Source organism: Diabrotica virgifera, chromosome 4 (genome assembly GCF_917563875.1).
Source record: "Diabrotica virgifera virgifera chromosome 4, PGI_DIABVI_V3a".
NCBI classification, from domain to species: Eukaryota; Metazoa; Arthropoda; class Insecta; order Coleoptera; family Chrysomelidae; genus Diabrotica; species Diabrotica virgifera.
This window is the reverse complement of record NC_065446.1, coordinates 120,065,341-120,081,184: the sequence shown is the minus strand read 5'-3', so window position 1 is coordinate 120,081,184 and position 15,844 is coordinate 120,065,341. Positions and strand designations below refer to the sequence as shown.

Sequence of the window (15,844 nt, the reverse complement as noted above, 5' to 3'; positions counted from 1 at the left end):
ACAACGACATCCGATTTGGGCGTCGAAACGTTAAAATAAATTTTTTAGTTAAATTGTAGCTTATTTCCAGTGGCGGCTCGTCAGAGGAGGCAAGGGAGGCTCAGCCTCCCCATAAATTTTTTACACACTCTATACTGTTTTGTTTATCATGAATCGCGAAAACAACAATTACTCTCACTATTATACAACGTGTAAATTCCATATTATCACTAATTATCCATACGTACGGAGCATTAGCATTAGAACGCATGATCGCGTCTCAGTTTTATTACATATTATTGTAGGCAGCCCCTGGGTTATCCCGAGATGCACGAACGGAGCCGAGAAGCCCAGCTTTCTCCGTTGCTAATGCTCCGTGCAGCGCAGCAGGCGTTTAAGGAGACCCGGTCTCCTAACAGTGGCATCTACGGCGCCATCACACGCTGCCCGGAGATATACCAAGGGAGGCAGTGTAGCTTCTCGGCTCCGTTGGGTGGTTGGGTGCGTCTCAGGACAACGAATTTTAGGGTCCTGATTAAAAATAATGAAAAATCTAAAAGTGCGAATTTTGTTATGAAATTTGGTATGTGGGGTTATAATAATATTTGGAACAACTTGCTCAAATAACTTTTTCCGATATCTCTAACTCAAAGCAAATTATCGGTAATTTATCGTGTTTTTGAATTCGCAGTAGACCGCGTTTAGAATTAAAAAAATTCAGTTGAGTATCTTAAAAAATTTGAAGCTTCATTATGTATGGACTGCAAAACTTCAAATCTGTATTTATTTTGATATGCATAGGTATCTATTTACAAATAGATGGAATTGTTAACAAATAAACGACACAAACTTTGGTATTAAACTTTTACTATTAGACTAACTATTTTTAAAATGATGATATCATGAAATTATGAATTAGGATGATATTATGAAATGTAAATAAAAAATGGTCAAAAGATGGGGCCTTAAATTACATTTTTTGGCGCATTTTTTTGCTAGTGCAAATTTGTCTAGATATTTTACAGTTAGGTATAGCCTCCCCTATTGTAAAAATCACGAGCCGCCACTGCTTATTTCCTATTAAGAATAGTTGATTGCAAAAATGCCACAAAGAAATAGCTTCAGAACAACATTACTTATTCTTAAAATCCTTAGAAAACCACTTAAGGATCTTCTCGTGAAAACATGTCTAATTGTAACATGTTAAACGGCTTACCTACGCCATACGATAGTATTTTTATGGCATTTCTGACCAGAGTTGGGATCCCACGGGAGAAAAGATTTCCTTTGGGTACCCCGCTGTTGACAATAGAATTCCTCAGATTTGAATTGTGAACTGTGATACGAAGACGTCGGTACTAATGCGATCAACGTGTGCCTCACCGTGGCGTTGGTGCCTAGCGGTGAGCTGAATCTCCACGCTAATCGAGATAATTCAACATTTAAGGTAAGATGCTTTCTTTGTATACAAGATAATTTAAGACTGCCAGATAACCATACATATCTTTATTTATTCGTATTTGTTTATCAAATGACATTGATCATTTTACTGCATTCTTTAATTACGTAAGTATGCATTTTACGGCATTCTTACATAATCAATCAGCGAGCGGTTTTTTTGTTTGAGAAAAACTTGTTTATTATAACATCATACTGTACATATCACTGTAAGGAGCTTTAAAAATGCTACAAAATGACACCTTTCCCAGCATTTTGGCTCAATTAGGACAGCTTCTACAAGCATTCCAATAAATTATGGTCGCGGTGTTTTGGATTTTTTTGGAAAACTTTACATAACTATATTTCAGAAACAGCTTGGGATAAAAATGAAAAATTTTGTATTTTTGTTTCCTTTATTAGCCACTATGAGTATTATTCCAAATTATAACCAAATCTGAAGAGGGGGTGGAAATTAGGTGTGTTGAGTTGATATGGAATGACCCCAAAATCAACTTAAACCCAAAACAATTAGTATGACTGAATAGGTATTTTGAATACCTTTCAAACGAGGTATCACTTGCCATAAGGTACAATTTAAAATTTTCTGTCACAGTGGCGCAGTTGGATTTTTTTGGAAAACTTTACATAAGCATATTTCGGAAACAGCTTGAGATAAAAATTTAAAATTTTGTATTTTTGTTTCCTCTATTAGCCACTATGAGCATTCCAAATTATAACCAAATCTTAAGAGGGGTGGAAATTAGGTGTGTTGAGTTGATATGGAATGACCCCAAAATCAACTTAAACCCAAAACAATTAGTATGACTGAATAGGTATTTTGAATACCTTTCAAACAAGGTATCACTTGCCATAAGGTACAATTTAAAATTTTCTGTCACAGTGGCGCTGTAAAGTCATCTGTCACTATTACGTCACCTGTCATAACTAGTTAAGAAGCCTACGTCCGTTTATTTCCTCCCGCCAAACTTCATTATTATAAGTATAACCGTGCAAAAGTTACGAGAGGGGGGTACGAACTTTTGACTAGCACTGTATGTATAACATGTGTATAATCAATCCATGATGCGAATAAAGATAATTTGAAACAAAAGTAATCTATCGTGACAGTATTTTCACAATGTTAACGGATAAAATGACAATTGTAATTCTAGGTTAGAAATTTGTCAGTAACATAAATATTTTATGTCATTGGTATATATGGACATTATATAGTGAACATGCATTCTATATTTATTTATTTTTACCTTAAAATATTAATATTCTGGCACATATTTATATAAATATTGAGATTTATATAAACACAAATATAAATATTCTGTCAGGTTTAACTAAAATGTCATGCAGTGATTCGCGACATTCTTAAAAACTTATGACGTCAAAATTAATGACACACTGAAAAAAGGGTTTGGGATAAACAACTGTAGGTTAATCCGTCTTCCTCTTCATCTCTATTTTCTCATTTCTTCATCTTCTGCGTATGTCTCTTGGCTGGTTTTGTATAGATCCGTAAAATGTTTTTCCCAATCTTTTTTGTTTATTCTTATGGTTGTTTTTTGGTACTATATTGCTTGATATAATCGAACAGTCTTTTGTTGTTCGTATTATTTATTTGTAACTGTTGCGTTCAGAGATCTATCTATGTATCTTTCTTTCTTCTGGATATGTGTAATACGGAAATACATACTCCGATGGGAACCCTTTGAAAGCAGCCAATAAATATAATATGTATTTCTCCCTCTTTCTCTCTGTATTTTTTTAGTCAGTGTTAATGTTGTTTTTTCAAAAGTAGAGTGGCGATATTTGGTAACAGTGAAATACAGTCCAAACACGTATAGTTACAGGGATTCCAGACCTATTTTCACCATTTATTACTAACAAGCTAATTTTTCGTGAGTAGCTTCATTTTGACGAGACGCCCAACTTTTTTCCTTACAATTATTTCGGCATGTGGTAGATAACAAAGATAGCAGGGATAGTCCAGTCGGGTTAGACGAATAACAGGCCTAACCTTGCATGCCGAGCTGCCCCAAATTTGATTTTTCTAAACTTTAGGGATGGTCAATAGTAGAGTAAATTTAAAATCTCGACTGAATTCCGCCGTTGCGTTAGCCGTCATTTTTATTTTAAACGGGAACCGTTTTTGCTCAATATCTAAGCCATTTTCAACTTCTCGACAAAAAGTATGAGAACTAAAATTGTTGAAAATATGTGATTTTCTACAATTTCTTTCTTTGCATTTTTTTCGTGCGGTCCATATTTTCAGAGTTATGGGGGGAAAATAATAACTGTCATTATTTCCCCCCATCACTCTGAAAATATCGACCGCACGGAAATAATTGTAATGAAAGAAATTAAAGAAAATCAATTTTCAACAATTTTAGTTTTCATACTTTTTGTCGAGAAGTTGAAAATGGCTGAGATATTGAGCAAAAACGGTTCCCGTTTAAAATCAAAATGACGGCCAACGCAACGGCGGAATTCAGTCGAGATTTTAAATTTACACTACTATTGATCCTCCCTAAAGATTAGAAAAATAAAATTTGGAACAGCTCGGCATGCAAGGTGTGGCCTGTTATTCGTCTAACCTCTAACCCGACTGGACTATCCCTGTTATCTTTGTTATCTATCACATACGGAAATTTTTGAAAGGCAAAAAGTTGGGCGTCTCGTCAAAATGAAACTACTCATGAAAAATTAGCTTGTTAGTAGTATATGTATATAAGCTGTACACTCCCGTGGAAGTTAAAGATGTTTTTCACTTTAATGATCCGTTAAGACATGGGGGATCAGTCCACTTTTCTTCTAATCTGTCTCCTCAAAGCTTCTGGTGTGTCTTCGTTTCCGTCACTACTTTTCTCCACTCATTTCGGTTCTGTCTTTTTTTCCAGTTTCGAATTCCCATAACTCTTAAGTCGTTTTCGACTTGCTGTTTCCATCTTGCTTTTGGTCTGCCTCGTGCTCTTGTCTCAGGGGGTATCCAGTTTTTTTTGTTTTTTCCAAATTTATGTCTAGTCCTCTTCTTTTTACCCCTTTTTCGATTTCAGAGAATGCCTTAATGATCTTTTGTCCCGGGCTTTTATAACGATATCATCTGCATAACCTACTATTTGTACTGCATTTTTATTAATTATTCCGTTATTTGTTGCTTCTTTTATGTTGCCGTTTACAATCTAGAGCTGTAATGAATAACTCAGTTGACAGGACATCCCCTTGTCTGACTCCGTTTTGGACCCTAATCTTCTCCGTTGTCTTTTGACCTAAATCTTACTGCTTGTGCCTCTTTCATTGTCATTTTTATTAACTGTATTAATTTGCCTGGAATTTTTATGCGTGTTAGATCTTCTATCTAGATCAGTTCCATGTTGTGTTCATATTATGCTCTTTCCGTGATTTGTCTTATTATGTGAGTAGCGTCTATCGTCGATTTTTCTTTTCTGAATCCATATTAATAATTTCCTGATTTTTTCAGTATGCTCTGCTAGTCTGTTCTTTATTATTCCCGTCATGACCTTATAGGTCACATTTGGCAAGGTGATTCCTCTATAGTTTTTGCATTTTTTTGGTCTCCATTTTGGGTATCGTTATAATTATTCCCGTTTTCCAGTCTTCTGGCATTCTTTCCTCTTTCCAAATCGTTACAATTAATTCATGTATTTTTCTAGTTAGAGCTTCTCCACCATATTTGACGAGTTCTCCGTTTATGTTGTCATAACCCGCTGCTTTTCTGTTCTTGATACTTTCTGCTACTTCTTTGTATGTAGGTTCCTTGTATTCCTCCGCGTCCTGTCTTATCCTTATTATGTCCCCTTCCTGTGTCATCTCACCTGTTGCTTTATATAATTCCTCGAAATGTCTTCTTCTATGGCTACCATCGGTTTTGGTTTTTTTACTAATTTTAAGTAATTATATAGTGGTTTAGAATTATTTCTCATGTTTTCTCTTTTGATGGCCATCATTATTTCTTCTAATTTTCATTTTACATGTTTGCTTTGCTATTGTCCTTGCTCTCCTATATGTTTCCATATCTTCTGTTGTTCCTGTTTATCCATTTCAATCTGGATTTATTCTTTCTTTCTATTTGTTCTCTACATTCCTGGTCAAACCATTCATTTCTTCTGATGTTTCTTATTGTGCCAATTTCTGTATCCGTTGCCTTTTCTATGGCTTGTTTAATTCGTTTCCATTGTTCTTCTATTTCTTGTTCTTCGTGTTGTATTCCTCTTTCAAGTTCTTCTTTGTATCTATCTTTTATTTCATCCTCCTCCAGTTGTTTGTATGTTCCATTTCTTTTTCGCTACTCTTGTTTCTTTTGGTTTTGCCTTAATTTTGCAATCACCAGGAAGTGGTCGGAGTCTATGTTCGCTCCTCTATATGATCGTACATCATTTATTGACTTCGCTTGTTTTTTCTTGATATGAATGTGATCGATTTGGTTTCCGGTATTAGTTCCAGGTCTTAACCATGTTATTTTGTGTACATCTTTATGCTGATATTTGGTGTTACTTATTTCCATTTCTAGTGCTGCTGCTATGCCACATAATCTATCCCCGTTGTCATTGGTTTTTGTCATGTAATGTATGTGTGTCTGCCACTTCTTGATTATAATTTTCTCTTCCAACCTTTGCATTAAAATCCCCTAGGATAATTAGTATATCCTGTTTTGGCACTTGATCACCTGTCTCTTCCAATTTCTCGTAAAAGTCTTGTTTGGTTATTTCATCACTATTTTCGGTGGGTGCATAAACGTTAATTATAGATAGTTTTTGCGGCTTATAATCTATTCTTATACAGTGATGAGCGCGCTAATAACCGGCAAAATAGCGCTAAAGATGGAAAACATAATAAATTGTGAGTTAAAACGAGATGAATCTAGTGGAGGTGTTAAATTTAGCGATAGTAACTTATATATTGACATTATATTGATTGTTTCCCACCTTTAGACGAATCAGAGGAGTATGTCAACTAAAACTGTCACTGTGACAGTGGCATTTCTCAAACTCGTCCGATACGTCTAAAGGTGGGAAACAATCAATATAATGTCAATCTATAAGTTACTATCGCTAAATTTAACATCTCCACTAGGTTCATCTCGTTTTATCTCACAACTTAATATGTTTTCCATCTTTTGCGCTATTTTGCCGGTTATTAGTGCGCTCATCACTGTATATGATATTCTGTCATCGACTGCTTTAAATTCTAAGACTTCCCTTCTTAATTTTCCTCTGATGTAAAATGCTGTCCCTCCTTGCCCTTGTTTATCCTTTCCTGCATACCATATTGTATAATCACTTTTTTCTATTTGGTAAATGGTGAAAATAGGCCTGGGATCCCTGACTTTAGTTAACAAATAAAAAATTAAAGATATCACACTATTTACAAAATATAATTTATTGTAATTTTGTACAAATAAAATGTGAAATTATGAAAACAACTTGTCGATTTTGTGTTTTATTAGAAGTAATACGATCAAAAATAACAAAAATCAGTCAAGGAACAGTACACACTATCGAACAAAACACTTCACACCTGTAATATATAAAAAAAGTCTCTTTAGTTCACTTTACACTATTTTTATAACTCATCGTGATCGCCTTCCTGCAACAAAACAGAAAAAGACATTAATAAAAACCATTAACATTAAATACATTAAAAATTTTTTAATAAATTAGAAAAATAATTGACCTGTTCAAGCGTTTGTCATAAAAGATGAAGAGTATCAAATTATTATACCCTGATTTTAAACTAGGAGGAGTAAACTCACAAGACAGATTCACACCTAATAATTACAACAGATTCATCTTGTTTTTGGTTGATTATGTCGGCCTTCGACGGTAATCCATAAATATTATATTATACTAATTTTTATAGTTTTTTGATATACCTTGTAATTTTGACTTGCTACAAACAATATTTTTGTAAAGTAGTTAAATAAATCTATCTATCTATCTACTAAAGGCCTGGTTTGTCTGACCAGATCGGCCCGAAATATTTCGTTGATATAGCACGAAAAAGATCGCTCTATTTCAGGGAATTATTCCGTTCGGAAGTTTCGTCTGTTTGTGGTTTGTATACATGCAGTCATTTCGTTGCGACATAAGTTAATAAATATTATAAATAATGGACGCAGACATGACTTTGTTTATTGCTATGGTCTTAGATGAAGAACAGGATGGCGACGATGCGTTTGCGTTATTATAAATATGTAGGTAATGAAAATGAAAATAATACAAGTTTGAAAATAGATCCAAAGAAGGTCTTTACAAAGCGTTGGTAGTAAATCATCTTGTGGACAGCGATACCAAGTTCAAAGAATTTTTTCGTTTAACTGCGCAACTGTTCCATATTATATTGAATTATACGTGGGAGGAATCTTAACTTTTTCTATTAACATTTCATCCTCTAGTGCAGAGAACTCTAATTTATGATATACGTGTTCAATAATTTTCAAAAATCTATCGAATGACAGCAAACACGACCCCCCACTCCACCCCCTGGAGTTGGGGTGGGGGGTAACTTTAAAATATTAACGGCAACCCCTGCTTTTATTGCAGATTTGGATTGCTTATATAAAAGTAAGCAACTTCTATTCAAGATATTTTTTCGAATTGTGGATAGATGGCGCTATAATCGGAAAAACGATTTATCGTGATAACATAGGTATATTATAGAAACGGTCTAATATCTTGAGAAATACACTTCGAAATGAAAAACCAATAAACACGTGTTTAATATTTTTCAAAAACCTATCGAACGACACTAAACACGACCCACCACTCCCCGCCCTGGAGGTGTGGTGGGGGGTAACTCTAAAATCTTAAATAGGAACCGGCATTTTTTATTGCAGTTTTGGATTCCACATGAAAGAATAAGTAACATTTATTCGAAAAATTTTTTAGAATTGTTGATAGATGGCGCTAATAAATCGTATTTTCCCGATTATATCACCATCTATCAACAATTCTAAAAAATGTTTCGAACAAATGTTACTTACTTTTTTATGGGGAATCCAAATCTGCAATAAAAAATGGGGGTACCGATTTAATATTTTAAAGTTACCCCCCACCCCACCTCCAGGGGATGGGGTGGATGTTTGATGTTATTCGATAGTTTTTTGAAAAATATTCAAGTATTTTCAAACAAGTATTTTTTGGTTAGTCATTTCGAAGTGTATTTCTCGAGATATTAGACCGTTTCTATAATTTACCAACGGTATCAGGACAAATCGTTTTTTCCGATTATAGCGCCATCTGTTCACAATTCGAAAAAATATCTCGAATAAAAGTTGCTTACTTTTACGTAGGGAATGCAACTCTGCAATAAAAACTGGGGGTTTCCATATAAGATTTTAAAGTTACCCCCCACCCCACCTCCAGGGAGTGGAGTGGGGGGTCGTGTTTGCTGTCATTCAATAGATTATTGAAAACGTATTTTTCAGTTTTTCGATCCGATGTTTATTTCGCGAAATATTCGACCGTTCCACTACTTTTGGGACACTCTGTACATTGGGTTTCAATTGAAACGGTAAGGTACCTTTTTCGTGCTACATCGCCGAAATATTACGGACTGATCTGGTCAGACAAACCAGGCCTTAATACGTCGCTAAAGAGTTCTAGAAGCAACTGTTTTATTATATAAATGCAGACTACAAATCTAAAAATTAAAGGAATAACTCAAAAAAAAACAAAAAATCTCCGATATAACTTAATTAACCTATAAATTTTAAATGCCAATAGTGTCAAAATTCCATCAATGTCAAGTGTCAAAATTTCATAATTTAGTGGAGAAAATTTGCCCGCGGTTAGACTAATTACAAACAAAAAATCCACAAGGAAAAAGTTTTCCTGTAGTTGGCTGTATACCATGTAATTCAAAAAAACAGTAAAATCCTGTAAAAAAGGTATATTTAAAAAACCCTCAAAAGGGCCACATCAAAATCACATAACTAGTTTTCGACTGGTTTACCAGTCATCATCAGTGCTTACGTGCAATGTACATGCTGAGCCATCTCACTTCCAACATGTGAACAAGTCATATCTACATCTCATATGTTACCTAGGGCAAATTAGAAAATATTTTAAACATCCAGGCTTAATGTAGCATTTTAAACCAATGTCTCCTTGACGGACTACTTTTACTGGGCTTTTACCCACATATTTTTGTATAATACTATCTTGGTGGTTAGCATGTAGCGGGTGTCCCAATAAGAATGGCTCTCGGCCATATCTCAGGAACCGTTTATACTACAGCTTTGGGAAAAAAAAATTATAACAAAAGTTGCCCCGAGAAAATCCTGGAACTTATTTTCGTAATTGTAAGTCCACCGCTAGAGGGCGTAATTGAATATCAAAAATTAAAAAATCGAAATTTTACAAAATTTGCCTAATGAATGGGCACTGGAAATCCAATAATCGTATTCTTCATACAATTCTGTGCATATTTTATTTCACAAGTTTAAGTCTACCTGTGCAAATAATAAGAGGTGGGGGTGAGTGGGAACCTTGTTATGAAAAAATCGCTTTAAGTCCGGTTCTGCTTAATCGATTTTTGCAAACTTGGTCTTGTTGAAAACAGCTCTTTTTCGTCAATGTAACAGTTATAATTTGGAAACAGCCTATTACGTAATATGCCGGCTAGAAGGCGATATTTGAGGCGCTCCGTGGACAAACGGCGAATACGCCAAATGGGCATTTTGAGAAAAACGCGATTAAAGTTGAAAAAGTGTTTTTAATTCAATAAGGGCGAATATACACGTCATCAAAATTTTGTAATGCGGTTAGGTAAAAACTATTTTTTTTATAAAAAGTTTTGCTTGTTAAGCAAATAAGATCACCCCATCTAAACCAAAATTATAATTCAGGATATTGAAAAAAGTTTTATTCAAAGGATATGATATGAAAAACATTTTTTAATTAAAAATTGTTCTGTTTAAGATAAATCAAAAACTAAAAAAACACCAAACAATAAATTATTAATTCAAGCAAAAATCCATAACATCATCCTGACTTTCTCCAGTTAGCGTTGCCAAATTGGTTTGTGATTCTTGGAGAGAGATCAGCTCATCAAAGAAACTCCTATGATGAAGCGGTATGTATGGAAGAAGTGACTTGATGTCTTTTATTTTTTCCTCTGAAAGTTTTATAGGCTGTTGGTATTTAGGAGACAAAACTGCGGCAGATAAATCAAACAAATGGCGTTGATATTCTCCTACTTTTCCTTTCTGCAAAACAACTTGTTCGGACAAAACATTTTGGTACGTTGGTTGTATGGAAAACCCTTGTTTGAACAACTTGGAGTAAAGAAATACTTTACCATCTTTAAAACTAGCAGTTGATTTTCTTTTTGTAATTAACTTCTGAAGAGCAGTGAAATCAAAAAACATTGATGATGTCATTTTTACTACTTTGAATGGTCTGACCTTCCTTGATGAACGAATTAAGTCAATATAGTGGTCTTCAGAATAAACATCAATATTTCGAAGCCTTAACTCAATGTGACCAAAATCCCTGTCACAAGGTAAATATGAATGTCCAGGAATCATAAAGTAATGTTCTATGAAATCAAATTTTAATTCATGAATTTTTTTCAAACAAGCTAAAACAATGTTCATATTTTTGTTCTGGCCCCCACAATTGTCACTAAATAGCACAACTTTTTTGACTTGATGATCCATAGAATCAAAGTAATGGGACAAGCAGCTTGCTATTTCACATGAACCACGACCTCCAGTACTTTCATTCCACATGTACATAACACATTTTCCAGATTTAACAACATGGACTGCAAAATTGTAGGTCCAAAGCTTCCTTTTGTAATACTGTACAGATGTCGTCAGTTTAGGGGTAGGGAGAGTTTGCTGCAGATCTATACAAATTGCTGAAACTGAGTCTTCATTATTACTTTTATAACTTTTAAGTATTTTTTGAACTGCTTTGGCTCGTCTTAAATGAAGTTCCTTGGCAACTTGCAATTGGTTACGTTGTAAATCATCACAATTTGAAAGTTCCATATCTGTTTTGTCACAAAAATTACAAGTATCCGACTTAGGAGGGTTGAAACCAATATTGAATTTTTTATTAAATGTGTCACGATAGAACCGTGAGCTGACAGGGTCAATTAAAGGGTGATTTTCTGTCATCCACTCACAGTACAGGTCATACAACTTGTTTATGTTTAAGTCTGTGGAAAGGTACTTTCGGTAAGGGCTTTTTGCTCTGCTGTAATGGCTTGAACATTTGGGTAAACTATTTACATGTAACATTACAGTTTCTTTCATTTCTACACTTACTTTGTTAACTGGATTTTTATTTCCTCTTCTGTCCAATTCTACAGTGCCACTTGTGGATACTTTATTCAAAACAGTTCGAACCCTCTTTTCAGTGACACCATGAATCGCATAGAATGCTTTTCTGCAGACTTTAAATTCATTGCTTTCAAAAAGTACACTGTACTCAATACTACGTAACTTTCGACTAGGTCGATTTTTAATGCGACAACGGTTGACAGAAACAGATTTCACTCTTTTAGATAAGTAAGCGTTTTGTAGGTTATACTCAGATAATTCCCAAAAGTTTTTAAAAATTATACTAATTTTCTCCAAACCTACTTTCTCAAAACATCCACAGGAACAGGGACTTCCCACAGTCCGCTTAGGCACAAGTTTTCTGTTTTTAATGGTGCTGTATTCTTCACCTGAGTTTCTTTTAACTTTATTCACATTCTTTTACCACGTGTCTTCAGTTTTCGACCTTTTTCTAGTGTAGCCTTTGTTTTGGTCTTCTGTAAACTCGCTTTCTGACATTGTAGCAGTAAAATTTTAACTTTATTAGTAAAGTAACTCAAACTATTCAAACTAATCAAAATAAAAACTACTTGTTTTGACAAGCAAAACGACACTGTAGCTTAAAACGGTAAAAATAAGACGGAAATCACGGAAATTTTATTCAGAAATTTGGCAAGACAGAAGTGGGAGGGCTAGCTGTATACCGACGTAGCGGTGGCGTATTCGCCGTTGTTCCACGGAACATTTACCATACTTTTTAAGATTCATACAGTTTGCTTCCGTTAAGTCAACCTATTATAGTTCTGAATAGAAAGGACGAATAAACCATGTTATGGTGGTACATTGTTCGAATAATGATCAGGCTATCCATTGCATAAAAAAAAAACTGTAACTGGCGTATTCGCCCTTTTTCCTCGGAGCGCCTCATTTATTGTTTTTAGAAATCTAGTTTTCTTTGGAAAATATTAAATACAAGTATGTATGTTTTTCCCTGTATTACAAAATTAGACTAAATTAGCAACAGAATACCGAAAACCGCATGTCGATACCTTTTTTCTATCTCGAGATATCTTAAGAAACGTGTAAATTTTAAAAATAACTGTTGCTGTCATATAAGTGGAAATATATAGAAGCACGTAGTGTGCTATGAAAAAAAAAACAAAGGAACATTGTCCAGATGTCACCGTATATAATGAATCAAAACAACAATAAGACAAATAACACTATAAAATATAACAAAGAGGGTGTACTTTGTACGCGAGTAAGAAGTTATACTTCTACTATTATGATTTTAACGAAATAAATATATTTCAAACAGTTTAATTTTATTTTTGTTTAAATATTACACTAATTTTAATACTTAAAATAATACCAAAAAAATAGCGTTAATATGTAAATTTTTATGAATTGTTGCCTCCGCGCATTTACTTTTCTCTCGATGAATCGTAGAAAATAAAAGAACGTCAGATTTCCTACACAAATTTTTAATTTTTATTTCATTATATTTTAATATCAATTATCCTATTACCAACTAAGATAAATACATAACTGTTATTAACATAACCGGTAAACTAAGTTAAGGAAGTCAAAGTGGAAACAAGTAGTATGCTATGGAAAAAATAGAACTATTAGAAGTATTAACTTCAAAAAGTCATCATGTGTCAAATCAGTAAAACATAAAAATTTGTTCATTGATGGTTTGTTGCGGTTTGTTTCTATTAAAATTTATATAAAATTTATACAGAGTGAAATTCAAGATGATTCTTACAAACTAAGAAGCATTTGACATGATAGCCACATTCTTTGAATGCATAAGAAATGCAACTGTTGCGGCTAGAATATATGCAATGAAATATCCCCAAAGACGTCACCCCAGTAGTAGAGTTTTTCATATTTTGTTTTGATTTATTATATACGGTGACATCTGGTAAATGTTTCTTTGTTTTTTTCCAAAGCACACTACTTGCTTCTATATATTTACACTTATATGACAGCAACAGTTATGTTTAAAATTTACACGTTTCTTAAGATATCTCGAGATAAAAAAGGTATAGACATGAGGTTTTCGGTATTATGTTGCTAATTTGGTCTAATTTTGTAATACAGGAAAAAAATACATACTTGTATTTAATATTTTCCAAAGAAAACTGGATTTCTAAAAAGGAAATGAATAGCGCCTCCTAACCGGCATATTACGTAATAGGCTGTTTCCAAATTATAACTATTACATTGACGAAAAAGAGCTGTTTTCAACAAGACCAAGTTTGCAAAAATCGATTAAGCAGAACCGGACTTACAGCGATTTTTTCATAAGAATGTTCCCACTCACCCCCACCTCTTATTTGCACAGGTAGACTTAAACTTGTGAAATAAAATATGCGCAGAATTTTATGAAGAATACGATAATCGGATTTCCAGTGTCCTTTCATTAGGAAAATTTTGTAAAATTTCGATTTTTAAATTTTTGATATTTAATTACGCCCTCTAGCGGTGGACTTACAATTATGAAAATAATTTCCAGGCTTTTCTCGAGGCAAATTTTGTTATAAATTTTTTTTCCCAAAGCTGTACTATAAACGGTTCCTGAGATATGGCCGAGCGCCAATCTTATTGGGACACCCGGTACATTGCACGTAAGCACTGATGATGACTGGTAAACCGGTCGAAAACTAGTTATGTGATTTTGATGTCGCCCTTTTGAGGGTTTTTTAAATATACCTTTTATACAGGATTTTACTGTTTTTTTGAATTACAAACAAGCATTCATCGTCATAAACAGCTATTCCACCCATCTTCGGATGTAAGTCTTCCTTAGGTGTGTCCATTCATATCTGTTTGCTGTTTTTTTGCATCCATTCGTGGCCAGCTATTCACTTGGTGTCATCCGTCCAGCTTGTTAGAGATCTGCCTCTACATCTTTTGCTTGCCCTTGGTCGCCATTCGAGAATTTACTTTGCCAACGGTTGTCTTCCATCCTTCCTATGTGTCCTGCCCAGTTCCATTTTAACATGGCAATCTTCTGAATCACATCTGTTACTTTTGATCGTCTTCTTATCTCTTCATTGGATTTGTGATCACTGAGCTTAATATTGAGCATTCTCCATAGCTCTGTGAGTCACTTCAAGTTTGTGGACTATGCTGTTGTTAAAAGCCCAAGTTTCAGTTCTGTATGTCAGAACTGGCAACACGTACTGATAAATACTCTTTGTAATCGACCAAATGCTGCCCATGCTAAGGAACATCTATTTAAATCAGCCTTTAGGATAAGACAGTTCGATTTTTTGTCCTAAGTATATATCGTCGCTGATTTGCAAAAAGGGGCCAAGTGACATTTTTATATTTTTACTAAGTGGAACTTAGCTCCTTTCTACACAACTAGTTAGAAAAAATGTTACTTGGCACCAAAAAATTATGAGACTATCTGAATAACAGTAATTAATACACTTGATCCCTTTTTTACAGAATAGGTAGAACCTTCGTGCCTATCATTTTTGCACATAACTCCTCTTTTGAATAAAACATCACTTGGCACCTTTTTGAAATTCAGCGACGATAATACAGGGTGATTGATTAGTGGGGTAAAGATCAATAGATCCGCTATAGTAATAGATAGCAATAAAAGTTAATAACAAAAATTTTAGCCACCTTTGAGCTTCACATTACAAAATTAGTTATAATGTTACAGGGTGTTCGATAACACAGTGGTAGACCAAACTTATGTTTTTTTTAAATGGAACACCCTATATTTTATTTTAAATTCGAAATCCTGTTAACTTCTCCATCACATAAAGGTTTGTTATGTTATACAGGGTATTTATAAAGTTATAACCAATTTTATATGAAAATCGTAACAAGTTCAACTCCCTGTATAAATAAAAATAAGCAAAACAGCAATGGTTTATTAATGCCTTATTTTTTTACTTATCGTCAAAATTTTCAAGAATGATTGATATTGCTAATTTTCTTTATATAAAATACAGGGTGAGTCAAAACGCAAGTACATTATTTTCTCAGTAATTTTAAATGGAACACCCTGTATTTTATATCACGATTTAAAAGTACCATTACCGTACTTTAATTTTTAGATAACATTCCCTATGTCTAAATTTATTAGTTTTTGAGATA

The 15,844-nt window shown here is 33.9% G+C and overlaps 1 protein-coding gene across 1 annotated transcript in view; it reads right to left on the bottom strand.

Annotated features, from left to right (window-relative positions):
- Nucleotides 1-6,809: 6,809 nt before the first annotated feature.
- LOC114331367 (calreticulin) overlaps nt 6,810-15,844 on the bottom strand; it is a 31,114-nt gene continuing 22,079 nt past the window's right edge. Inside the window, exon 6 of the mRNA XM_028280918.2 lies at nt 6,810-7,035. Coding sequence (XP_028136719.2) covers nt 7,012-7,035 — 24 coding nt within the window. The 3' untranslated portion in view covers nt 6,810-7,011. The remainder of the gene's footprint in view (nt 7,036-15,844) is intronic.